The following is a 27,255-nucleotide window of genomic DNA, read 5'->3' as shown; positions in this document are numbered from 1 at the left end:
AAGTTGCTGGGCTGTGACTTAGCCAATCCAGACATCGGAAGCAGAGATGACTTTTCCATGCTAACTGTGAAGCCCGAAATCTGTGCAAAGCTAGCAAGGACTTCTGTTATCAATTATAGGTAATCTTCAGGGTTTTGCACATATATGAGCGTGTCGTCTGCATACATCAAAATCAGGTGGTGTGACCCCATGACCGGTATACCCGCCGCAATGAACTTCGCTCGTAAATACGTGGCCACCAGTTCCATTGCCAAAATATACAGCAGCGGGACAGTGGACAGCCCTGTCTAGTGCCCTTCCCCAAAACCCGTGGTTCGGAGAAATGCTTACCTGTTTTAACTCTTGTTCCTTGTATATTATCTCCACCCAGTGCCTATACTAAGGACCGATTCCCAACCCGGGTAGCGTAGTGTGAAGCCAGTCCCATCTAATAGTGTCGAACGCTTTTATCGCGTCCAGGACTGTTATGGCACATGGTGTCTCCCAGGTGGCCGTGCTGTGCATGATGTGATGAAGACGTCTTAGATCTAGGACATGTTCCTGCCTGGCACATAACCCGTTTGATCTGGTTGTATCAATGTACGTATTACTTTCTTTAACCTGGTGGCCAAGGTTGCTGTTAGAATTGTACTACTCAATACAAACACCACAAGGCACTGCGTGTAACACCCAAGAGGGCATCAATACTACATTCTATTACTTCTACCGTAGGTTATATCAGGAACAGCCCAAGTCTACAGACCTGGTCCTGACAGAAGTGCTAGACAATATAAACCTCCCTCGACTGGATGAGGACGCAACCAGTGTGTTGGATGCCCCTATAAAGGTCGAGGAACTGATTAAGACAATATGGTCCCTACCCACAGGGAAAGCCACAAGCTCAGACGGTCTGCCTGAGAAGATTTATAAAGAATTTGCTACCAAATTAGCTCCTCACCTCCTTAACGCTTTGAAGGAGGCGTATGACTCAGGTATACTCCCACTTAGCCTGAGAGAGTCAACGATAATACCCCTGCTGAAACCCAATAAACCACCACACGAGTGTAGCTCCTACAGACCCCTGTCCATGCTAAACCAGTAGCAGCATTACTTTGCTATTGCTTTGACTTGTGGTTCTAGGGAAGGTCTGTGGTCCATGCAGATTCCCAGGTTTTTTAATCACTGATGATCTCTCCGGTTGAGTTCCCATGCACAGTGGCCAGCTCAGGTATGTCTGCTTTGCATTATCTTCTGGTGGGGAGATTATTATTTCTGTTTTGGGTGGATATAGCTTGAGATTGTTGTTTGTCATCCAGTTGTATATTTCAGTGAGGCATTTTTGAGGGTGTTGTTCAGGTCTTGGATGGAGGTTATCTTGAAGATGAGTTGGGTGTCATCTGCATAGTTGTAGGCTATCAGTCCATGGGTATGAATGAGTTCCATTAGGAGGGACATGTAGACGTTGAAGAGAAGAAGTGAAAGGCTTGATCCCTGGGGTAAGCCAGAGGTTATGTTTTTAGTGTTAGATGTGAATGGGGTAAGTGTGTTCTTTCTCTTAGGTTAGTGAGGAAGGATTTGAAACATTGTAGCGCATTCCTCCAGTCTATTAGTGTTGTGTACCCGATTGTGTTGAAGGCAACTGGCTGATATGTCTAGTAGTATGAGGGCCGATTGGGTGTTGTTGTTTGCATTTATTTTTAGGCTTTCCCAAATGCAGAGAAGTGCTCATTCAGCTCCACTCATGGGTGTGAAGCCGACTTGGGATTGGTTGAGAATTCCGTTGTTGTCTACTAGGTGTATACCAGAATTCTGCTTTGAATAAGTATTTGGCTGAATTCCAGCTGAAATTGAGATATTCGGGCGAATACTTTACTAATTATCACTCAAAGCCGGATAACTTCACCTACATAATACATTAAGTGCTGCTTTTACTGCATGCCTCGAATCATTCAGGCATGTCATGTTTATCCTTTAAAAAGATGGTTAAACAAATATTGCTGTCACTTTTTCAATGGAGTACAGGCAGAGCAGAGGTGTGAAAGAGAGTTCAAAGAAAGTCACTGCCCTTCATGTGCTGGATAGACGTTCATCTGGTGGTTTGCTGGAGAGGGGTGAGGGGAGAGCTGAAGCAAAACTCTCAATATTTTAAATCTATCTCTGGTCTACTGTGTATTTCCACAGTTAAAAATCAATGAGTAGTAGTTCATGAAGTTGCTACTGAAAATTATATTTTCTGTAGGTGCTTATTGATTTGCTGCTGACCTGTGTGAGGAATCTGGAAACTACAGGTCCCAATCCCACCGATTTCCAATCAATATAATTTAGTGGATTAATATAGCTGTTGCTGGGATCACAGTATGTTCCAAACCCTGAGTTAAATAGCTCAGGAGATAGTGTACCTGCAGCAAAGAACTGTATACAGCCTGCAGACCAAGGTTACAAAGCAAGTAAAATAGCTCAGTGGAAGTGTGCCTGTGGCAGAGATTTGCTTATTATATCGAAACATAGGTTACAATTCCTGCACTCCAACTTTCTCATGTTGACAAAATGAGTCCCTTTCAATTGAGTACAAGTGAAAGAAGTAACTAAAGAACATGGCTATATATATATATATTTGATTTTATTTAAGTTTTCAAAACAGATAATAACCATTACAGGAGCATTGTCAGGAACATATTACATTTTACAACATTCAGCTTTGACCCCACCCCCAAACTACCCCTGGTTACTAAAATGGCTATATTCTTTTAACCAAAATGCCCCAGTCTGTGGCCCAACATTCGAGAATTAAAAAGGAGGGACATTTGTGTAATAAAGATAAGTAAATACAAGTTTACAATTTAGAAACAATGGACCAAATGGATGTACAAGTGAAACAAGTAAGTAAAATACACATGCATATGCCAGTAAAGATCTGAAATCAGCACTGCCCCTTCCCTATAGGGTCAGATGAGAACCATGGAGGACTCAGCATTCCCTATATATTTTTGTCTGGTGTCTTTTACAATGCCCCAAAACACCACAAACATACTCCACTCAAGAAAGAAAAAAAATAATTAATGAAAATACATTTTTCACATGTCTCATCCCCACTCAGTACCACAGGTAGAAAGCATGGCTTTAGCATCCCAAAGTTTTGGATTGAGTAGTACTTCAGCAGTCAGCAGGTTGCTAATTGGTGTTATCACTCCTTTTCTGTTTTAGTGCTGTGTGGGATCCAGAAGGCTAAAGATGGTCAGGCCCAAAAGGAGCATTTGAAAGTACAAGTAGACACATGCCAGTCTCCCCTCAAAGTGATTGCATACATGCTTTCTATGCTTTTGGGCTACTTAATTACTTGGTCAATGCCAAACAGGCGGCACTTAGGAATGCACAAAAATACAAACTGTGCTGTTATTGAGGAGTTTAATTGCTAATAATGTATTCTTTTTAGGGTTTATACAAACATCTTCCATAGACAACAAAGAAAAGAAATTTAATGAAGAATGGGTATATGTATTTTAAAGTGTGTTTTTAATTTACAAAAAGTGTTTTTCTTGTCTGCATAACTTTATTAATTAAAAAGGCAACTATTCGGCTTTGTATTCTGCTCCGACCGAATACTTGTCCAACTATTTGGTATTCGGCCGAATACTTAAATCTACTATTTGGTACACCCCTACTTTCTACATAGTTGAGTAGATCTTTGTAGCTGTGGTTCTCCAGGATGTTCAATGAGTAAGGTAGATTTGATATAAGTCTGTAGTTAGTAGGGTCTTCCGCATTTCCCTGTTTTTAGGAGGGGCTTAATGGATGCTGATTTGAACGTTTTAGGTGCTATTCATGTGTTTAAGGATATATTCATTTGTAGTCGAAAGTATGAGACTTGTGTTTTGTGGTTGAGCAGTTATTTTGAAGATGCCCGGTGGGCATGGTTCACTGGGGGATCCAGCGAGTATTGTGTCTTTTATTAGTTTGTTGAAAGTTTCTTTGCTTATAGGTTTGAATCGATTGAGTGTTGTGGTGCTGGTTTCTGGTGGTTCTGGGGTAGGTGTTTTTAGTGGGGTGGCTTGCATCTATGGCTTGTTGTACTGTTTCTATTTTTGATTTAAGATGATGGGTTGTGATGTTGTCACATAGGGATTGTAATGGTACGATGCGTTTGTTGCATGAGGTTGGGATTCGAAATTCCTTGATCATTTTCAACAGTTCTTTTTGTGGGTGTGTTGCCAATTGGATTTGTGAAGTGTAATATGCTTTTTTTGCTTTCAGGGCTGCTAGTTTATAAATTCAGATTTGCCATGGTTATTTGTTTTTCTCCAACTGGTTATAGTGTTTTCTCCATTGTTTTTCCAGTTTGTGGTTTGTTTTTTTGAGTTCCCTCAGTTATTCAGTGACCCACCTTGCCGCAATTTTGTTTGGGCTGGGTTTGAAGAGTTTTGCAGGTGCTAGTTGGTCTAGACGCTAGGGCGTCTGTGATCCAGGTGCCATGTTTCTTTTCCACGGAGTCTGGTATCATTCTATTTAGCAGGGAGGCATTTTGTTTGGTTTATTCCAGTAGATCTGTTAGCATTTCCAGGTCAAGACTCTTCCAGTTTCTTTTGTTTGTCGCTGGGAGTTTTATGTTTGTGTGCATCAGCAGCTTGGGATTTTTGACAGTGAATGGATCATATGGTGATCTCTTCATATGATTGGTATAAGTGGGGCTGTGGTTTAGAGTCCATCTCTGCAAAAGATTGTGTCGAAGGGGTATCCAGAACTGTGGGTGGGACTGTTTACTATTTGTTTGAAGTGGAGGGTTTCCAGTAGAGCACTGAGGGAGTTTGCTGTGTTTCATTTTCTTTTTCGAACCAGATGCTGATGTCCGCAGGATGATTATGCTGTCATGATAAGTGGAGAGATTGACAATGGCATCAGGGAGATTTCTGGTGAAGTTGGGGTTGTAGAATGGCAGTCTGTAGATCAGGAGGAACAGTGGGTTGGATTGTTAGTTGAGCTTGATCGTGATTAGGAGTGATTTGCAATCTTCTGTGTCGGCTCAGGGCTGTGGAGTGGAGTAGATTTGGTTTTTGTGAGCTAGTGCGATTTCTCCTCCTCTTTGGCTTTCTCTGTTAGTGTATTGTTGTCAGATATGGCTTTGTGCGTGATTGTTTTGTTGTTGTCTGATAGCCATGTTTCTACGAGGCAGAGTGCGTCAGTGCCGTCTTTGCTTAAGAGGCCATACATTTCTGCTATGTGCTTAGCCATGGACCGTATGTTGAGAAGACTGCAGTGTAGCATGGGTGTTTTTTCTTGTTCTTTGTTGCGTATCATCTCTCACCTCTCGGCTAGAGTGGTGCCTGTCAGATTTGTTGGTTCTCTCTTGGACAAGGGTGTTATTTGCTGGTTGTGTTGTTGGGGCTTCTATCCCTTTGTTGAGGAGTTCTATTAAGTTAAGTGATGGGTTTCTTTGTTTTGATTCGTAGTACTCTGGAGTTAGGTTGTCTGTGTGATGTTTTTTCCAGTCTCTGGTAATGTAAGGGGTGTGTATGGTTAGGGATTCTACCTTGGCTCTGATTCTTGCTGTGGTTTTACATCCACACTTTTCAAAAATTCAACACTGTTCAAATAGTGTTCCAAACAAATGTATTTGTTTATTTAATTTTTCAAAGCTTGTGCAATTGTTGTGTAAATTCAGCTTTACTCATGTTTTTTTTTGTTTAGGCTCCCGCCTCCTCGCCCGCCCCCTCTCCTGACTGGCTAACTTTCGTAACACCAGCATAATGTGGGCCTAGTCCTGATCCTCGCTGCCTACCTCAGCCACTTTGGTCCCTGGCTTCAGGTGAGGCATGTGTCCCCTGGAATTCATTGAGCTGCAACCTTATTTTGGTTAATTTTGGTAATTTTGTGCCCTTTTCTGTCTGTTGCTGCCTCGGCACCCAGATCCTCGGTTTTCCTGCTTCCCGGCCGCTGATCCCGCCTCTTTGCCCACCGCCTCCCCTGATTGGCTAATTTTCTTTACATCAACATAGCGTGGGCCTAGTCCCAACCCTTTGTCTCCCTCAGCCTCTTTGGTCCCTGGCTTGAGGTGAGTCGTGTGTCCCCTGAAATCTATTGTGCTGCAACCTTATTTTGGTTAATTCTGGTATTTTTTTGCCTTTTTCTGTCTTTTGCTGCCTCAGCGGCCGGTGCCTTGGTCTTCCTTCTTCCCGGCCACTGCTCCCGCCTCCTTGCCTGCCCCCTCCCCTGATTGGCTAATTTTCTTAACACCAACATTGCGTGAGCTTATTGACGACCCTCGCTGCCTCCCTCAGCCACTTTGGTCCCTGGCTTGAGGTGAGGCGTGCGTCCTCTGAATTCCGTTGTGCTGTAACCTTATTTTGGTTAATTTTGTGCCTTTTTCTGTCTTTTGCTCCGCGCCTTGGTCTTCCTGCCTTCTGGTCCCTGCTCCCTTGATAAGCTAATTGTGCCCTTATCACACATCTCACCAGGGCAGTCCCTCTGCCCATGTAGCCCCCTCAGCTAAGGGCCTGAGGCAAAGGGCAGCCCCTGCAGAAGCAGCTACAGATCGTGTTTGCCAGTGTTCGCCAGCAGAGCCTGCAGCAGTCAACCAACAGCGATTGACAAGGTGAGTGTGGTTCGGTGAGGTGGTGCAGCCATTACTGCTCCCCACTTAAACTGGCCAACCAATCTTATTCTCTATTAGCTTGTAGTCTGACGCATACAGCCCACAGTTTCTATAGTAATCTTATATTGCATCTTGACATAGGGCCTCATTACACGTTGTGCGGTAAAATCCGCAAATTACCGGCATGGCGCCCTTAACGTGTCCGCCCTCGTAGGAGTGCGCTAATAGCGTACCATTACGAGTATGCGGACACGAGCTTTGTGCCATGCCGGTAATGCCCCTCCAGCCTTGCCGCTAATCTCCCCCAAAAGTCACTTATCGCCTTCCACGACAGTGCAGATAGCGACTCCGCCTTGACGCATCGTGCAAATAGCGGCCAACGCTAATAGCGGTGATCGTTAAATACCGGAAACGGAAATAGCATCATCGCACAGGAACGGGAAAGAGCACGCGGCCATCTTTAAAAACACAATCCATTGCCATCCTCTGCCCCCTGGACCTGTTCGTGTTACCTTGCTGCCTGAGACCCATTGCTACACTGTCACCATGCCCAAGGCATTATAAAAAACAAGAGACCGCCAGCGAAAGGAGAAGTTCTCCACCGAGGAGTTGGTGATGCTGACTTAGCGGACAATGCAGAAGTGGTCTTCGCAAATGACATGCGGCGGGAGACCCTCCTAAAGAAGAAAGCAATCTGGGCTGAAGTGGCAACAAAAGTGAGTGCTGTAGGCACCAGCACGCGCACTGTACGCGAGTGCAGAAAACGATGGGATGACCTGAGACTCTGGGTCAGGATGATCCTGGCCGAGAACCACAAGACTGCCACCGCTGGAGGATCAGGGTCACCGATCAAGCTGAAGGAGTGGGAGGAAACATGTGCAAACCTCATCGGGTAGAATGTTATGAGGGAGTCGGGAGGATGGAGCACGGCGTGCCGGACACTTCTGATGGAGGTAAGTGCACTGATGCAAGCATGCAATGTGAATGTACAAGTCCCCACAAATGGCAGCCCTGGATCACTGCATGGATGGCCCGGCATCCACACATGCATCCCACCCTGCGCATGTCAGCGGCAGACCCCAACACATACACATGCATACATCAACAGAGCCAAGTGCCACACACAACACTGCATGGATGAGGCACTGAAATGACACCTCACCTGCTTCCTCCACAATGAAGTTCAAACGGCCCTAAATGAATTCATGATGTAGCCTGCATTGAGTACATGCGACCATAACCAATGACATCCCCCTTTTTGTCCCCGACAGGGTCGCATACAGGCAGCGAGGGAGCACCCCAGGCACCCCATGTGCAAAAGAAGAAAAGGCCACAGCCCAGCGAGGACGCACCAAAAACATCAGGTGGAAAAAGGCCAAGGCCCCTATTGCAGTGCCCAAAACAACTCCTGCACGCCACTGCCAGTGCCACGCAAAACCTTACTGCCCCGCCTCTGGAGGTCCACTCCCCCCCCAAATCACTGCCACCGAGGGCCCACCCTGAGCTGCTGCCAGTTCGGCAGGGGAGGCAGCAGCCATTGCCCCATTGTCCGACGTGGATGAGCCCACGGAAATAGATCTGCCTATGCACACCCCAAGCCCTGCTGTAACCCCCGAGCAATCATCCCTACACACACCTTGCTTGCACGTCACCGTTCACGAGTCTATGGAGGGCTTCAGTAGCCCCACAGAGGCGGCATCTGCACACCAGCCAGCATCAGGATGCGCAGCAGACACACCACCACCGGCCGCCACTTCCCCTGACCTGGCCAGCGTCATTCAGCGCCAGCAGGCTCTCACAGACCTCGTAGGTCAACATGTGGGGGAGGTTGCCCGTCTCAGGGCTGACCTCGGGGAGACATCCAGGCACTCCAGGGAGGGAATGGAGTCGTGCAAAGACAGGCTGGGTGGGGAGCTGATACGCGTCTGGGAGGTGCTAACACGCATCGCAGATGCTATGGAGCGCCAATTTCCACCAGGACAGTCTGCCACCTCTTCGACCACCAGTTTGCAGCAGACAAGCCCAATCAGACGCTCTATACTCACCACCAGGCGCACCTCCAGCCAGCCCCCAAATGCTGGCCCTGGCAATGAACAATAGGGCGTGAATGTCCATTGACCTCTGTGCATGCCTGGACACATACATTGTTGGAGACTCATGAGGGACAGTAGGGGGGGGGGGAGGGTGTGATGGGACAGTTGTGGGGGGTGAGGGGAAGGGTGGGATGGGACAGTTGTGGGGGGTGAGGGGAAGGGTGGGATGGGACAGTTGTGGGGGGTGGAGGGAAGGGTGTGATGGGACAGTTGTGGGGGGTGGGGGGAAGGGTGGGATGGGACAGTTGTGGGGGGTAGGGGGAAGGGTGTGATGGGACAGTTGTGGGGGGTGGGGGGAAGGGTGTGATGGGACAGTTGGGGGGGGAGAAGAGTGGCAGGATGGTTGGGGCCTTGCACATTTTCCTGTTTCCGTTCATTAATACACTGTTGTTTGAGCAAAACACAGGCCTTGACTCCTTCATTGTGTATGATCAATTTATTGACGGCAAGGTCCATTGTGAGCTAACAAACCGACACCAGTGCCCCACCAGCCATATACAGGTGACAGTATGACTACATGTCACTCAGAATATTTGGTTGATCAAATGCTGTCTCACAGCACGTCCCTCCTGGCCATCCCCTTTTGCATGACCTGCATCCCCTTCACCTCCATCCTCATCCCCATCATCATCCTCATCAGGTGGCTCCATTTCAACGTCAGGGGGCAGTGGCACATTCCGTCTCATATACATATTGTGCAGCATGACACATGCGGTGGTGATCTTTGCAACCTTCTCATGGCCATACAGGAGGGCACCACCAGACCTGCTAATGCACCTAAACCGTGACTTCAGAAGTCCAAAAGTCTGTTCGATGACGAGGCGGGTAAGGGTATGTGCATGATTGTATTCTTCTTCATGCCTGTTCTGTGGGTTCCGTACAGTTGTGAGGAGCCACCTCTTCAGGGAATAGCTGGCATCACCTACATGGGGGGAGGAATGGGTTCCTGTTACTTTTTGACACATGTGTGGCCTGTTCATGTCACATACTTTGGCCTATCATTTTGATTCATGTACACATTCAACTGCATCAATGAATATGGTCTGTGTGACTGCTTTGTGCAAAGGTGAGCACAAGCATGCAAGTAGACATGCCCCATGGATGCCTCCAACAGTGACTGCCATGTCCTGGGTGAGGCCAGGTCATTGGTGTCCCTGTGGGCAGGTACATTTGGTACCACACTGGTGGTGTACTGTCCTTTCCGACATTGCTGTTGCCATGCTGAGAGGCAACGCTTCAGTGGTGCCATGGGTTTGTGGTGCATTGCCATAGCTAGGGGGTATACCTTTGCATGCATCCAAGGGCACAATGCATTTTTGATGTTGTGCTGTAGGAATGCTGCATGACTATGTTGGCGGCATGGATGACATTTGTGTATTTCGTGGCGTGGAGTGTCGTGCAATGTGGATGAGGATTGATGTTTGATGTCACCGGATTTGGGTTCTCAGCTCTGTTGTGTGGCATATACTTGCATGTCCGTTCATCCCAAGTACGTTGCGGCCCTCACAGATGCCCATTGGCGTACATCTGTACGTGCATTTGGGCGACGGACTACAGGCTACACCCAGTTGGAGTATCTATCTACCCCCCCCAATGCACACCCAGTTGGAGTATCCATCTACCCCCCCAATGCACACCCAGTTGGAGTATCTATCTACCCCCCCCAAATGAACACCCAGTTGGAGTATCTATCTATCCCCCCCCAATCACACTGGCATGTGCTTAGCATGGAACTCACCAAGTAGCCACGAACTTTGTCCCATTTGTCGCTCCATGTAGTGGGGGATAGTTGAGTTCCGCAGGACCATGGAATCATGGGTAGATCCTGGAAATCGGGCACAGCAATGTGTGATTATCTTGTTTGCGTCACATAGGTGTCTATGACGAGTCTCCATACCATTTGGACATTGATGGAGTGGAATTGCTCGCTATTAGTGGCACCGTAATTAGCGGTGCCGCTAATGGCGGTGAGACGGGTCGTAATCCGCATGGGCATTTAACGTTACTGGTATTCCATCCGTGTAATGATGCCCATAGTGTGTTAGTCAGCCATATTTCGCATATAGCCACTTTGGGTTAATCAGTCATATCTCGCATTTAGCCATATTGTTGTAGTCAGCAATATCTCGCATCTTGACATAGTGCCTTAGTCAGCCATATCTCACACATTGACATAGTGTGTTAGTCAGCCATATCTTGTATTTAGCCATAATGACGTAGTCGGTCATATCTTGCATTGATCAATTTTGTGTTATTCAGTGATGTCTCGCATCTTGACATAGTGTGTTAGTCAGCCACTTGGGCAAATTGTCTTGGAACACCACACTTTCTAGGTGTTACTGCATTTACTGTTGTTCCTCCAGTTTAGGCCCTTCTCCCTCTATCCAGGTGTCCCAAATCTAGTGTTACTGCATTTACTGTTGTGCCCCCATTTTAGGCCTTTCTCCCTCTATCTATGTGTACTGCATTTACTGTTGTGCCCCCATTAAAGGCCTTCTCCCTCAATCCACATGCACTAGCCACTGTTGCCTCAACTTTAGGTGTCTTCGCGCACTGAGAAGACTCTCTCAAATCTAGCCCTCCCTTCTACGGTAGTATCTCAACCACAGCCACCCCCAGTGCCTCAAACCCGCCTACCTCCAGCCACACCTTTACACGACAATGGCGATCACCCCCTCACCTTCCCGTACATCACTGCTGCACTCACTCAGACTCACTCACACACACTATGACTCGCCACACACCTCCACTTCCACACACAATAGCAGCTCTCAAGCACTCCAGAATACGCCACAACCGCCCTACAACTCCCACCCTTGCACCCTCATTTGCAAACCCATAACAACACTCACCTGGAATCATGCACACACACACAGCCTCTCACCACACACACCCCTACTCACATACACATGGAGCTCTCAGACCCTCCAGAACACACCCCATCTGCATTTCATCCACCAATCTTGCACCATTATTCCTGAACCCACTTCACACCCCACAAAACCTTGTCACCTCCGAGCCATCCATTCAAATCCCACACACATACTGACCCATTGCCACCACCACTCACTGCACACCCTCCAACTCGCTGACCAGAGGAGCTCCCTGGCCCACCTCAAGTCGCCCACTGCATCCCACCCTACCAACTACCAACGCTGGCTCTCCTCCAACCTCCAATTCATCTTACCCTCCCTCCCTCCCTGCAAACCCACAACCTCCCACAACCTCTCAGTGCTGACCCTCAAACTCCCAGACCAGAGGGGCACTCTGGCGTGACCAGAAACAACTGACCCCTGCACTGTTCTCTTTAACCCTTGCCCATTCCCTCCCTGTCCCCGTCCCCCCCTCTCAAATTCCCCAGACAGAAGACCTTCCCCTTCCCAAAGTGTTCCACCACCCAGTGTCCAACTCTCAGAGGAGCTCTCTGGTGCTCCAAAAACATGAACCACTCAGCCAGCTCAACCCTTGCGCCCACTTTCGGAAACACACCCTGCACCCCTGTCCCTTGCCCCCACAGCTACAAACCCAGAGACCATCACACATCGGCCTCAGCCCATCTCTCACACAAGGGGAGGTCCCCCTCAACCCAACCACCCCTCCTGTCCCCCAGCACCCTCCAAACAGACACCCTTGCGACCTGTCCCAAACTCTTGCCACAACCAACCCAGAGGAATCCCCGGGGCGCTGTGACAGCTTACGCCCAACCCCTCCCCTGTCCGGCACTACCTCCACCTCCCTCGCCCCGACCACACCTCCCTCGGAAAGCATTGCCCATCTACCTACCACCATCTACATCACACAGACCACCCCCAAATGGCCTACCCTGGAAACCCCTTCCCTTTGCTGAGCTTGGCGCGTCTTGCCCATTCCCGAACCATCACCTCTACCCCCTTTTCTGCTGGCAGACAACGACCCTCGCTCTCAAATCTTCATGCCTCACTTGCCCTTACACCTGTCGATCCACCTACCCTCTCCTACCTTCACCTCCACGTCCCCTCTACCACACCTGCCTCCCACCCGCCTCCTTGTAGACAGCATCCCCCTTCTCTCTCCTTCAACCCCATTTCTCCCCCTTTGCCAGCCCCCATGCACCATCCTGTAACAATACCTAGCCAGACACCTCTGCACTACCCACCTCTCACCACCACGCCTCAACCCTTTGAGCATTTTGCTACCATCCGAACCGCCCATCCCACACCACTACTGAGTAGAAGACCTGCGACCACCCGCCCTCTCTTCCCCGTCCCTAGCCACCCATGCCCACTTCATTATCCCCCAACCCTGACCACCTCGTCTCTCCTATTACACTGCCCTTCCCAATCGTCATTCTCCCCACCACCAACACTAACCCTCCGATGTTCTCTACCCTCGACTCATGGGTAAACACTGTCCCCACTACCTCGCATAAAGTCACCTGCCTCCTCTTCAATGCCCGCTCCATAGCCAAAAACAAACATACCATCTATGATCTCCTAACATCTGAGAACCCTGATCTCATCTTCATCACCGAAATCTGGTTCTCGGACGACCTCAAGTCTATGGCTCACAAAGCATTCCCACCTAACTACTCACTCATCACCCACAACAGACCTTCCAGAGGAGGCGGATTAGCCAGCCTGCACAAACCTCACATCTCCATCACCTCCAGTGAAACACAACCCAGCACAGCTAACCGAGAATCCCTCCTAGTCAAACCCTCTTTTGCCGACTCTCTCACTCAGCCTCCAACTCGTCTACAGGCCCCAGGCTACAACAGACAGCCTATGTGACTCACTAGCAGCCATTCTAGTTAACCACCCTGCACTCACCCTACTGGGAAACTTTAACATCTGGTTTGACCTTCCTAACACCTCCATGACTCTACCCCTGGTTGACAGCCTAGAGGCACTCAACCTCACCCAACATATCAGATGACCAACCCATACTGTTGCCCACATGCTTGATGCCATTTTCAGCTCTGCTGACCTCATCTTCATGTCCATCCGCCAAACCCCTCATCTGGATAGACCACTCTGCCACACCTTTTTCCATCCTCACACCTCCGCCACCCCCCAAGCCTTCCTCTACCCCTGCATCTCAGTTCAAGTGCTGGAACAAGGTCAAGGTACTACTGGACCTGGCCAAAGCGCTGCTAAACGCCCTCCCATCACTCCCGACCACAGCTGGACTCTTACCCATAGAGCTCTTCGACTCCTGGCTAAACAACTCCCTCATTCCCCTAACCACTTCCAAGTCCGCTCCCTCCCGCAAGGACCTACCCCCAAATGGTTCACCCGCCCCACCTGAAAACTCTAAAAACCCATAACCGCTCCCTTGAGCACAAATGGCGAGCTTCCAAAACTCCACAAATCAAATCAGTACTCACCCACCACCACAGAAACTACAAATCAGAAATCCGAAAGGGCAAAAAGCAGATTATAATAAAAGGATCCTGAACTGATGTAGTGGCAGCAAAGAGCTCCAGAGGATCATTGCTGAATTCCTGAACCCGACCTGCACTGCAGCCCGACTGCCTCCTCACAAACGCTTTGCAACGCCCTTTCTGAACACTTCCACAAAACAGCCCTAGACATGACGGCCACCCTCAACACCAAACTCTCCCTCTTGTCCACCAACTCTACACCTGCTCTACCAGACCCTGCCTTGCTCCCACCCCCACCCCCAACCCCCTGTTAGTCTAGAAAATACCCTACCATAGCATAGATGGTATATTATGTTGGCCGAAAACCAATCGCATCATATGCCCAGCATTGCCAGTTACAGAATCGTCAGCATAACCATAGAGCGTCCATTTTGTGCCCACAGAATCCGCCATTTTGCTTTCTCTTGCTTTTCTGTTCAAACGCTTTGCAAAAATTAATTTAATTTCATTCTACTCCCGCACAGAGCAAGGCCACAAGTTACATGCTGAGAGACCAGACCAGACAGAAATACATTGTTTTCCTCCCTCACAAGTCCTTGAAGACGAGCAGAGAGGCATTTAATCACCAAGCCAGGTGCCAGCTGGTCTCCCTGAAACTGCAGAAACTGTAGAAACAGGCCGTTAAAGGCATGAATTATACTCTCTTCACGGCCCCCCTTTCTGGGCCCTCCTAGATCAAGCTGACCCCTAGCTCACGAATAGAAACTAGAAGATAGCATGCTTTGGAATGTGTCCCTCCTTCGAACACAGTTTGCTCACTGAACAAGAGCATTATGTTCTCTGTAACAAAGACTCCTGTCTGTGCCTTTGCAAACTGCAACTGTTGCTAAATCAAGTAATATAGATTAACAAAGAAATGTCTTAGAAGGTGTCATATTCGTCATAATTGTCAATCACCGAACCCTTGCTCAGAAAGATACATTATGGGCGGTTTTGATGTGTCAGAAACTGATTGTATGATGGTCCTTTTGTATATATGTCACTGTTGAGAATGCTCGCACTCTTGCGTCTCACGAGGTCTGGGTGACAAACGTTGCGAGACGTGAGATCCAGTCGGCCGACTGAGACTATTTGCTTTGCAATGAACCCTTGATTTTGGGAATTGAACCTTGTGTCTGGCGTATCAATATGTGTATGGTGATTGTGCCTTGTTTCCATATGCGAGGGTCTTCAGGGCCTATCACCCCGACAACCTTTCTTTCTTCACTTTCTATCCTATCTCGAGCGAGGAGTTCACAAAACTACTGTCAGCCGACGCTCCGGCTCACCACTTGACCCTTGTCCCGCCTCTCTCCTCAAAGAAATATTCACCTCCACCTGTGCAGGAGAATTGGCGAGGTCCATTCTCAACGACTCCTTTACCTCCGGCAACTTCCCAGACTCCTTCAAAACAGCTAATTGTTATAATGTGTAATGGCTCTTGAGTGGAATTCTACCTCGTAGAATTCCACTCTTGTTCTGATGTCATGCTTGCATTTGTTTAATGTTCCACATTCCAAGAGCAACGGTTATGAGTTTAAGTGGAGAGCTGTAATGTAGGCTGAGCACTGCTGCGCTCAGGCTGGTTGCTATTAAAGGATCTTCACTTACCTACGAGAGCAATCAACCTTCAACCCACGTAGCCACTCGCTGCCCAGCAGTTGCCTACATTCCCTTCCCTGGGGCCGGTCTGTTTCCCAAGTGCTGCCCAGGCCCATTAAGGGAAGAGTTCTCCGGCCGACGCTACCTGCGTCGAGCGAGCTCCTCTGAAAGAAGAGGAGTATTTCCCCACACGTCCACTTCAGTCTGGCCTGCGCTCCCCAGCCCTGGTCGAGCGCGGTGTCTCCGCCGCATCAGGAGTCTAGGAGAAGGAAAGTGAGAGGAGGCCTTCCCATGCCCGCAGACAACCGTAACCAGCGTACCTGGCCAGCGCTCCCCATCCGGGATCGAGCGCGGCGCCCCGCAGCAGGTGCTGGAGTGCAGGTGAGGAGGAGGAGAGCTGCCCCTGTGCGCCCGGCCTGCGCTCCCTGGCCCTGGTCAAGCGCGGCCCTGCTGCAGTAACTGGAGTGCAGGTGAGGAGGAGGAGGGCTGCCCCCGCACGCCCGGCCTGCGCTCCCCAGCCCTGGTCGAGCGCGGCCCCGCTGCAGTAACTGGAGTGCAGATGAGGTGGTGGAGGGCTGCCCCCATGCGCGTCTGTGGCCGAAGTCAAGCGTGGGCCTCCCGTTGTGAACGGGGTTCCTAGGAAGGAGGCTCAGAACAAGGGGGAGCACAGGGGGCAAGGAGCTGTAAGCTCACACGTGTCGGCATCTGCAGCCGGCGTGTCGAGAGGGTAACGTGTGAGGTATCAGTACGCATCAAGGGGCATTTCCGCTGGATCCTGTTGAAAAGTTAACCCTGTGTGAACAATTCAATAGTTTGTGACTGTGTTAACCTTCAGATGCCTAGGATCCGCAGTATTCTGTGATTAGTGACAATTTAAGTTGCTTTCTTTTGCCTGGCACTAACGTGAAGTTATAGACTGACATTGCCAATACCCAAACCCTACCCAACATGCAGCACAACAGTGCACGTCCGCCTCCTGCATTTCTGGCCAGTCCGGGTGAACCAGCAATTGTGTGGGACTTATGGGTCGACACCTTCAAAGTATATCTTAGGGCAGCAGGTGGTGCCAAGTTCACGGACGATGAAAAGGAAGCAGCTTTGCTCAACTGTTTGGGAACTGAAGGTCTAAGGCTGTTCAGACATCTCCCTGGTCCCAATGTGCACGCTGCTCCTACTGCCCCCACAGAAGGGAGTGATGGGGCTGATGCCGTACCAGGAGTAGTGTTATCTTACGAAACAGCTTTGGGCAAGTTGGAGGCACGATTTGGCAAGAGGGCCAATGTGGTGCTCGAAAGGTACCACTTCTTCTCTAGGGCTCAAGGTTCTAATGAGGGCATAGATGCTTATGTGACTGCCCTGCGCACTCTGATAGCGACGTGCAAGTTTACTGGTACCATTGACGAGTACATCCGGGATCAGGTGATGATGCGGACATGTGATGTGCGGGTTAGAGAAAGGTTGTGGATAGAAAAAGATCCACCCCTGGAGAAGGTCATTGAGATTGCTCGTGCTATTGAGGAATCCAGGACGAGCGTCAGAGAGATGTCCGATAAGGGAGAAACGGTGCATGCTGTGATTCCCCGCAAATCACTCGAGGCCAGGGCAAAGAACAAGGACAGTAAGCCAATACCCTCGTCAAGGGAACTGTGCAGGAGATGCGGTTGGCGGGGACATGTGGCAGGCGCAAAAGAATGTCCGGCTGCCAATGTTGAATGTAGGAGATGCAAAACCAAGGGGCATTATGCCTGCATGTGCAGAGGTGCTGTGTCAGTTAAGGAGTCGGTGAAGTTGGTGGACACTAACGATGATGAGGAAGGTGTGACAATTGTGGGGTACATGGGATGTTCCAACAAAGACAGTGGTAGCACACCAGAAGGATCTTTGTTAAGTGTGGGCCGTTGCAAGAAGAGAGCGTGGGCAACGCTCATGGTCAACGGAGTCCCAATGGAAATGATGGTGGACACGGGGTCACCATACACGATGATATCCACTGGACTGTATGAATCTAAATTCCACAAGAGGGTGTCTGATTTGTTGTGTTCAGGCATAAACCCGTGCGCTTATGGGCGAGTACCCATCAAGGTTCTTGGCTACGAGTGGGCTGACATAGAGTTTGAGGGACGGGTGGCGAAAGGAAAATTATATGTGGCTCACAAAGGTGACCCTGTGTGGGACGAGCAAGCTGCTCTAGAACTAGAAATAAGATCAGGGGAAGCAGTCCCGGTGATGTGTGTGAAGGGAGAGAGTGATGGAGCTGAGTTGCATGAGAGACTCACGGCAGAAGTGCTGGAAAACAGATTTCCTTCTGTTTTTACCCAAACGTTGGGCAAATTGAAGGGTTTTGCGCACAAAATAATTGAAGGGTTTTGTGCCGGTTGTCCATAAAGTCAGGAGGGTTCCTATCATGGCTCGTGATGCCTTGAAGGAAGAGCTTAATAAACTCAAAGAGTCGGGAGTCATAGAGGAAGTAGAGAGTTCGGAATGGTTGGCCCCGGTGGTCCTGGCACGTAAGAGTGATGGAGGCATGAGAATGTGCGTAGACCTTAGGGACCTTAATTCATGCATATGGGTTGACAGACACCCTCTGCCCAATATTAATTAAATGCTTTCCTTGGTGTGTGGTGCATCCTGCTTTTCAACGTTTGACCTGTCATCCGCATATCATCAAATAGATCTGCATGTTGAATCCCGCCCCCTTACATCCTTCGTCACTCCCTTTGGCGCATTCCGTTTATTTTTGTAGAATGCCCTTTGGTTTGGCATCTGCTGCCGCCGTTTTTCAGAGGACAATGCAGAAACTCTTTGCAGGTATGCGCGGGGTGGAATGTTTTCAAGATGATATTCTGGTGTGGGGTGAGTCTCAGGTTGAGCATGATTGCAGAGTTCTTGAGGTGATGAATGTCCTGAAGAATTGTGGTCTCACGGTCAAACTTAGCAAATGCAAGGTGGGTGTCCCCAGTGTGTCTTATTTGGGACACTCTCTGGATGCCAAGGATATTCACCGTAAGATTGAGTTGGTGAGGGCATTGAGCGATGCATCGTCCCCGGCTAATAAAGAGCAGTTGAGATCGTTCATGGGACTTGCCGAATATTACAGCAGGTTTGCACCTTCTTATGCCGACAAGACAGTAGGTATGAGGTCATTATTGAAGAAGGGCGTGCATTTTGTGTGGGCTGATCAGTGTCAGGCGGAATTTCTCAATTTGAAAGAAGAAATTGAGCAGGCTCCATCCTTGAGTTCATTTTCCCCTGCCAGAAAAACGTTTCTAACTGTGGATGCGAGTGAGTATGGCATAGGTGCTTTACTGGAACAAAAAGTTGAGGGAGAACTTCGCCCCATAGCCTTTGCATCAAGAGGGCTCAGAGAAGCTGAGGGCAGGTATGCTGTCATAGAAAGAGAAGCTCTTGCAGCTGATTGGGCCTATAAATATTTTCGAACCTTTCTGTGGGGAATTGAGTACACCCTTCGTACTGACCACAAGCCATTGGTTCATGTATTGACAACAAAGGGGTTGTCTCATGCGTCTACCAGGATCATGAGATGGATGGCCTATATGACAGAATTTAATTTCAAGGTGGAGTATGTCCCTGGTGTGAGAAATGCGGTAGCCGACTGCCTGTCGCGTTTTCCGAATTCTAACAGTGCTGAAGAGTCTCCAAGTGTGGTGGGGGACAAATGTTCCTTGGTGGCTAGTGTAGTGCCCGCTGTATCGGCACCAGAATGGAGTGCCGAGTGTACAGATGATCCGAGTTGGTCGAATTAAGAGCAGCACTTAGAGGTGGTCTTGTCAGTACTAAGTTGTCCAAGCTGTATGGGCATGTATGGCAAGAATTGTCTGAAGGTCCATGGGGCGTGGCCAGAGGTCTGAGGTTAGTTCCCCCTTGTTCCCTTAGAGGTAAACTTGTTGAGTTAGCACACGAGGGGCATTTGGGCAGGTCTATGACCAAGAGGAGACATAGAGAAGATTATTGGTGGCCCGTTATGGACACAGACGTAGAGGATGTGGTAAAAGATTGTGCAGCATGTTCCAACAGTGATAAAAGCAAGGTTCCAGTTCCAAAACCAGTCTATCCTGTTGAAGTTCCCCGTCAAGTCTGGTCCAAAGTACCGCTGGACATAATGGGACCCGTAGATTCGTTAGGAGGAGATTTGAGATTCAATGTAGTTATGGTGGACTATACGTCGAGATGGGTCGAGGCCACTGCCTTATCTACGGTTACTGCTGAGAAGATTGTGGGGTTTCTCTCTGCAGTGTTTGACAGGGAGGGTGTGCCTGCTGGATTGGTGACCGACAATGGTTCTCAGTTTGTGTCAGATTATATGCAAAAGTTTCAGGATGATCTGGGCATACGTCATCATAAGGTTGCTCTATATAATCCTCAAGCCAACGGTCTAGTGGAACGTATGAATCGTTTTATCAAGGGGGCCATCCAGTTGGCTCTTGCTAATGGTCTTCCGTGGGGAAAGGTAGTGTCGGAATCTCTAAAAGCTTACATGCTGACTCCCTCTATTGTCACTGGACATTCTCCTTTTGAGCTTATGTGGGGGAGGAAACCCCGCTCCAAATTGAAAGTGCCAGCCCTTGGCGGTGGTGTCCAGTCACAGGTGGATATGCAGGGAGTTTTGGATCGAGTTCGGTATAAGCAAAAGTGTTTTTGAGTGAGCAACTAGCCAGTAGGAAGCCCCTTTCGGTGAAGATGGGTGATTGGGTTCAGATCAAGAATCCCAGATTTGTAGCCAAGGGTCTCAGCAGGTACTTAAACCCACGCAAAGTGGTCAAGCGTGGTCGTGGGTATGTAAAACTTGATGACGGCTCTACATGGAGTCTCAGGCGTGTGGTGGTGGACCAAGAGAAAGTAGTTTCTACAGGTGATGATACTGGTAGGCTTAGTGGCGCTTCAGGAGATGCTGGTGTAGGGTGTGATTCCCCCTTAGAGGGCTCCACGATCAGGGAAGACAGTGAGGAACTAGTTAACTTGCAGCCCATGGTTAGAGGGACGGCTGTAGATCTCCGGGAGGTTGAGGAACATTCCATTCCTATTTCTGCGCATGATTCTGATGTTGGAAACGTTCCGGTTGATGAACGTGAGGTGTCCACTTCTGGGGCGGCCGACCCTGTCCTAACTCATGCTCATTCTGTCAGGGAGAGGAAGGTTCCCTCCAAATACAAAGATTATGTTTTGGGTGCTATTATTCGTTAGCACAGTTTATGTTTTCTTACTTTTGAGGGTTCTGTAGCTTTAGTTGGGGCTAGTGTTTGGCTGGGTACGTGTGTCTGTGTGCGTGATTGCCTGTGTGTGTGCGTGTGTGTGTGTGTGTGTGTGTGTGTGTGTGTGTGTGAGTGTACATATATGTGTGTATGTGGCTTCAAGAGGGTTGTTTCTTTCGTTGAGTAAGGGGGGGGAAGTGTTATAATGTGTAATGGCTCTTCAGTGGAATTCTACCTTGTAGAATTCCACTCTTGTTCTGATGTCATGCTTGCATTTGTTTAATGTTCCACATCCCAAGAGCAACGGTTATGAGTTTAAGTGGAGAGCTGTAATGTAGGCTGAGCACTGCTGGGCTCAGGCTGGTTGCTATTAAAGGATCTTCACTTACCTACGGTGTACGCCTCTTTATTACACTCATGTCAAACCTCTGATAATAGAGGGTCGAGGGAAGCTCCAACACCAGATTCATGGCAAAACTCATCGACCGCCCTGCTTACAGCTCAATGGTTTCATGGAATCTAACAATCTCCTAGACCGCGCGCAGTCAGGTTTCCGTCCATGCCACGGAACAGAAACCACACTGATCTCTACATGGGATGATCTCAAAGTAACAGCAGACTCACAAGGATGTTCAGCTCTTACTCTTCTTGGCCTCTCTGCAGCATTTAACACCATCAACGACATGATCCTCCTTGACAGACTGCACTCCTTAGGAATACGTGGTTCAGCTCTCTCCTGGATTGCCTCATTCCTCTCCAATAGATAGCAAATTACCCATCTCCTCGCTTTTCTCTCCGCTGAATACCCAGTAGACACTGGAGTACCCCAAGGTTCCTGCCTCTCTCTCCTTCTCTTCAACCTTTACTTGACCCCCGTGCCCAGGATCATCTGCTCACACAACCTTACTTGTTATAACTATGCGGATGACACACAGATCATCCTGAGAATTCCTAAATCGACCACCGACCCAAGCCCTGACCTAGCAACATGTCTCTCAGACATTGACTGCTGGATGACGACTAACCATCTCCTTCTGAACCCAGGTAAAACAGAGATCATGGTATGCAGAAAATCTGCTCTATTCCCCCAATCGACTTCCTGGCCACGCTCACTTGGCCCCCCACCCTGGCGACCACCACCACTGTCAAAAAACCTTGGCTGCACAATGGATTCTGACCTAACTCTGTCTCACAACATCAACAATGCATCCAAAGTCTGTCATTTCCACCTTAGCCTCCTGAAGCGTATCTTCCCTTACCTTACCTTCCCAAAGAGACTGGCTGCAATTATGGCCATTGCCATGCCCAGACTTCACTATGCGAACTCCCTCTACCTGGGTGCACCGGCCTGCCAGTTAAACTCCAAAGAGTACAAAACTCTGTTGCCAGACTGCTTCTCGCATTGGGACGAAGGTACCAGATCTCACTGGCTCTCTGCACCCTACACTGGCTCCCAATTGGACACAGGGCCACCTTCAAATTCCTATGTATTACCGACCGAGTGGTGCACAAAGCATGCCCCAAATTCCTCCAAGAAAAGATTACGCCTTATCACGTGACTCACACCCTTAGGCCAAGCACTGCCCTCCTCCTAGGGGTCCCCATCTCCAATTCAGCCAGGATCAGAAGGTCAGCCTTCTCATCCCTGGCGCCAACTCTGTGGAACTCACTGCCTCCCTGCATTAGACACAGTGAAGACTACATGGATTTCCAGAAGGAACTCAAAACCTGGCTCTTCGCCTAAAAACACATAAGGGAATGGAGTGAACCACCCGACCTACCACCATGACTGACACCTGGCATGGTACCTCACCAATTAAGGACCCTGTCTTAGACCGTCAGGCCTGACGATATCGAACTCCACTACCTAGAGCCTTTGCCCAGACTTGAAACCCGAATCGTATCGGCACCCGTGTACTTGACAGAATGTATTCTTTACCTCATCCGCAGGGATTTCGTATGCTCTGAGGCCTAGAGTTATCTATTGCCATTAATCGGGGCGATTGTGCCAGACTCCCAACTCAAGCATCAATAACACTCGTGAGCTTGATCAAGGCTAATCAATTATGCCCTACGCAATCAGTCCAAGGAGGCACATGCATGCTAATTCTACGCACCTGGAAATGAAAGAGCAGAACTAGATACTGGGGGGACGGGGGAATCAAGCAGTTACTCTGGTAATCACACCTATCAGTGTGTGTATATAGCAGAACTACCTATTGATAATCTATCTAAACTGAACTAGCAACCCATGCACTGATAGCATTTATGAACTTGATCATTGCCCTGCAATTATCCCCTATGCTATCAGTCCAGGAAATGACCTTGTTTGCTACTCCTACACATCTTGAAATCCCAGTGAGGAAGTATATAGCAAGGAACGTTCTAGCACTTGTTCTTTGCTAATCCCACCTATCTGGGAATGTCCTAATAGAACTACTTATCAGGGATTCTATTTAGCAGAACTGCCGACCGAGGATGTCGCTAGCACCTACACGATAAAAACGTGATCTGCCTATAACCACCCGTCAGTCTTCGACAAACAATCTGACCCATCAAGAAATAGGGAGATGCCACGCCCTCAACAGGTACTGGAAGCACAACAGGAACAAGGTCCCCTTGGAAAACACACAGGCAGTCAAACTCAACACTATGTTAACTATTGCCTCTGCACCAACAAACAATAGAATGCAGCTACACCCCTGCCTATCTGCACACATACTTAAACACCTCAACAGTCTTTAGAACGCGGCTTTGCCCCTTCGAAATCGGCCTAGCTGCACACATCGTCTCATTCACAAACACCAGCGTCGCCAGAATGCAGATACCACAGTCCATTGGACTTGCTGTACACATTCTACTGATCTCACACAACCACTGCATCACACCTGTGCTTAGAAACCTCTGCGTATTAAGCGCATTATAAATAACCTATCATATCACCTAGCACTAGTATGAAGCTATGCACCACCCATTGCACACTGGCTGCACACACACTGAGTGCACACAAGCACGTTTTACTACACTACTCTCTCTAATGACTTGGACTGCGGTCCCCGAGGGCTTCAACCCACAGCGCTTTGGAATCCTAACAATGTTAAAAGGCGCTATACAAATGCCCAATAACATAACATATCCTGCCTGTCACGACTCTGTAGGTTAGTTAGGTCAAGGAATAAGGAACCTAAAATTTCCCCCAAAGCCCAATCTGCCCAATGGTCATTGCACCACTGCCTGCAGGCCACAGGTTAGAAACCTGATAAGATAGTCCAATGGGATAATGTACCGGCGTAACCCACAGTCCTCACACATCCAGTTCCTGGTGAATGAAAGGCACATTTTTATTTGATGTGATGGGCTTGTAATTATTATTATTATGGTATTTATTGAACGTATACCTAGGTTCAAGAAGCAACAGAACGCTTTAGCATACATGCCAACATTTCAACCCACCTGTGCGGGAGATTGCATCTGAAAAACCGGGAAACAAAGATTTTCCCATAGGAATGTATCGGGCAAAGATTTATTTTAGGCGGGAGAACGTGAAAAATAGCATTATTTTCCACAGAATAATCAGGAGTCTCCCGCCTAAATCGGGAGGGTTGGCATGTATGCTTTAGAGAGGTATACAACAATACAGATCCATGCTTGCCAACATTCTGTGACCAAAAAGATGTAGGATTTTTGAAGTTTCAAAAATGTATAATTCCCAAAACAATGACATCACGGGAAAATACATAACATACATTATTGGCACCATTGAAGCATTCTAAAATACACAACCCATCAAACAGCACAATATGGAAGCATGTTCAAATGTTAAAAATGTACAATTCTGAACGGTAACTTAACACCAAATTCAATTACCTAACTTCACAGAAGGTAATAACACAGAGCTGGTGGGCAACGTTTGCCACTGCTCTGTAGCAGCAGCCCAGGCAGTACATATTTATTGCAAGTTGAACACTGAATGACATGGTGACTGATAACCCCCTTAGTCTCATAGGCAGATGTTGTGTGAAGGTGTTACACTCTGCCACTTGCCTTCGCTGGTGGTTCACCTAAGGGTTGTCCCGGCCAGAGTGGAGGACAGTCACGTAGGGGTCAGGTCAGTGGATTGGTCTGAGCCCAATCAAGGTCATCAAATACCAGTCCACTGTATAGACAGACTAATTAATGTATTGCATGCTTTGTCCTGGAGCTTGCCTTATAGTCACATAAATTACTTGGCACTATAAAAAGCAGTAGGATCTGTCACTGAAATCTGTAGGCGGTAGGGCTGCTTAAAAAGCAGTAGCCTACTGCCTAAATCTGTAGGGTTGGCAAGTATGCAGATCGGTAACTAAGTGTTTTTCAGAGGTAACAACGGGACAGATATACAGCAGGGGTGGGATATAGAGGAGGAGGGGTACAGCTGTACCAGATGACGTGGGCGGGGTATAACGAGTCAGGTGGCGTGCTGGGCGATGTGATGGCCTCGGTGTTGAGGCCGCGAGATACCTTGAAGAGGTAATCACCTCAAGAAGGTGCCCTATTGATTACTGATCCAAATGAAGTAGCAACACTAACTCCACTCGCGTCCCGCTTTTTGTTAAGGTCATTCAGCCTCCCCAAACTTTTGAGGCTGGCTCCACTTCTACCCATGGTGGACTATATCCCCGGAGTTGATAGCTACCCACTTAAAAAATGGTGTATGTGTGACGCGATTGCTGTGACCCACAGACCTTCTCACCTTCTTGACGTAGAGCCTGGCTGCGGCGCTCACTGCGTTTGGCATGTGATGACTCAACTAGATCCCCAGGATACGGAAGTGTGGAAGACGACCGCGTAGCAGCTTCGGCGAAGGAGTGCGACCAGCGAGGACCAGGCCTACCCCATTCCTCGGGGATATGTGCTGAGGCGGGCAGCCGAGTGATGGACGGAAATGAAGCTGTTTCTGCCACTGCCCGTGGGTCATGCTGCATGCGGTGCAGTCCGGCGGTGGCGCATCGCTCACTTGGCGCAGTAGAGCTGTAGCAGCGTGGTGGGGCGGCAGAAGGGGCCTGTTGGGGAGGCGCACGTCTTTTGGAGTACACCAGTCCTGCGTAGTCTTGGGTGGTGCAGAGGGGGCGGGCACTCAGGGATGCTGACCCTTTAGGGCCCCCTTCAAAGTTGTGCTGCAGTCCGGGCCTTCTCGTTCCAGCACCAACGTGTGCGTCGCTTGGCACTAAGGGAAACACCTGGTTGCCCCGTGGCATCGCCGCGGCCTAGTGAACCCGGACGCAGGAGCCTCAGTCCGTCATGCTCCCCGTGCACACCAGGCGTTCTTCGTCGAGCACTTCTGGAAGCGGCCCACACCGGCAGGTTGTTGTTTAACTGGGCGTCATTTTGGTATGCGGTGTTATAGACCGGCCACCCTATCCTTGATTCCAGAGGTGAAGGGTCGCCAGGATAAGTGTCCGCGGGCCCGGCCGGTGCATTCAGTCTTCCTCCGTGTTCAGAGTTTGCACGCGCAGGTTTGCAGCTCATTAAATTTACACGAGCTGCCTTCCTTCGAGCTTCGGTTACAGAACGGATGAGAGGAGCAGCTTCTCAAGGAGCTCAGTGGTTTACCTCTACAGCTCAAAGGAGGTGGCCCGCGCAGTAGCTGCAATAGTCGGCTTAGTACATGTATCCCAGCAGACTGCACTTATTGCTTTTTAACACAAGAGTGAGGTAAGTGTGCGTGTGCCATACAGCTCAGGTGAGATGTCTCTTCAGTTAGCGCTGCGTGCAGTTAAGATGAGGGGCGCTCCAACCGCTGCAACGGTTTTCTGCTTTTTATTCTCTCACAAAGTGCAAATTATACTCCACTCAGTAGAGCGCCCCTGCGGTCCTTGCTGTATGCAGCTCATAAGAGGTGCCCCTAGGGAAAGGGTCTAACGGTTGAGAAATTCCAGTATCCTTTCAGAAGTATACATGAAACCCGAAAATTGGCACAAAACCTCAGAAACGTAATTTGGCTTATACACTCATCCGACCCCAGGGCAAGGTTGCCACAAAACAACCCTTTGTGGCTGTGTATGTTTACATGCATATAATTGGTGGTGTTACTGCACAAATACCCTAGGGCCAGATTCTCAAAAACGAATGCAAATGAAAAGAGCGCAGAGAATGCTCTCATTTCATTTCAGAATTTAGGTTGACCAGAAGAAAAAAAACGGGTCAGACCTAAAAGTAGGACTAACGTAAACACAAATACAACTGTAGTCCTACGTCTATGTCGCTATCCTGTTGCGGGGTGGGGGGAGGGGGTGACAGGAGGGTGTGCTCACAGGCACACTCCTCGCATTACTTTAGAGGAGAGCAGTCAGGGGGGCGGAAGAGGGAGGAAATGGGAGCGTGAAAAGCATTCACGGCAACATT

The 27,255-nt window shown here is 48.9% G+C and overlaps 1 protein-coding gene across 2 annotated transcripts in view; it reads right to left on the bottom strand.

The window, feature by feature from the left end:
* Positions 1-26,850, bottom strand: part of LOC138532322 (uncharacterized) — a 72,152-nt gene extending 45,302 nt beyond the window's left edge. The window contains exon 1 of one of the 2 annotated variants that reach the window (XM_069641058.1): positions 25,604-26,850. In XM_069641058.1, coding sequence (XP_069497159.1) covers positions 25,604-26,108 — 505 coding nt within the window. In that variant the 5' untranslated portion in view covers positions 26,109-26,850. The remainder of the gene's footprint in view (positions 1-25,603) is intronic. The other variant, XM_069641057.1, reaches the window with a different exon arrangement.
* Between the last annotated feature and the right edge of the window lie 405 nt (positions 26,851-27,255).

The sequence above is a fragment of the Ambystoma mexicanum genome, chromosome 1q, assembly GCF_040938575.1.
Source record: "Ambystoma mexicanum isolate Mex_15411 chromosome 1q, UKY_AmexF1_1, whole genome shotgun sequence".
NCBI classification, from domain to species: Eukaryota; Metazoa; Chordata; class Amphibia; order Caudata; family Ambystomatidae; genus Ambystoma; species Ambystoma mexicanum.
This window is presented reverse-complemented; position numbering and strand designations above follow the sequence as displayed.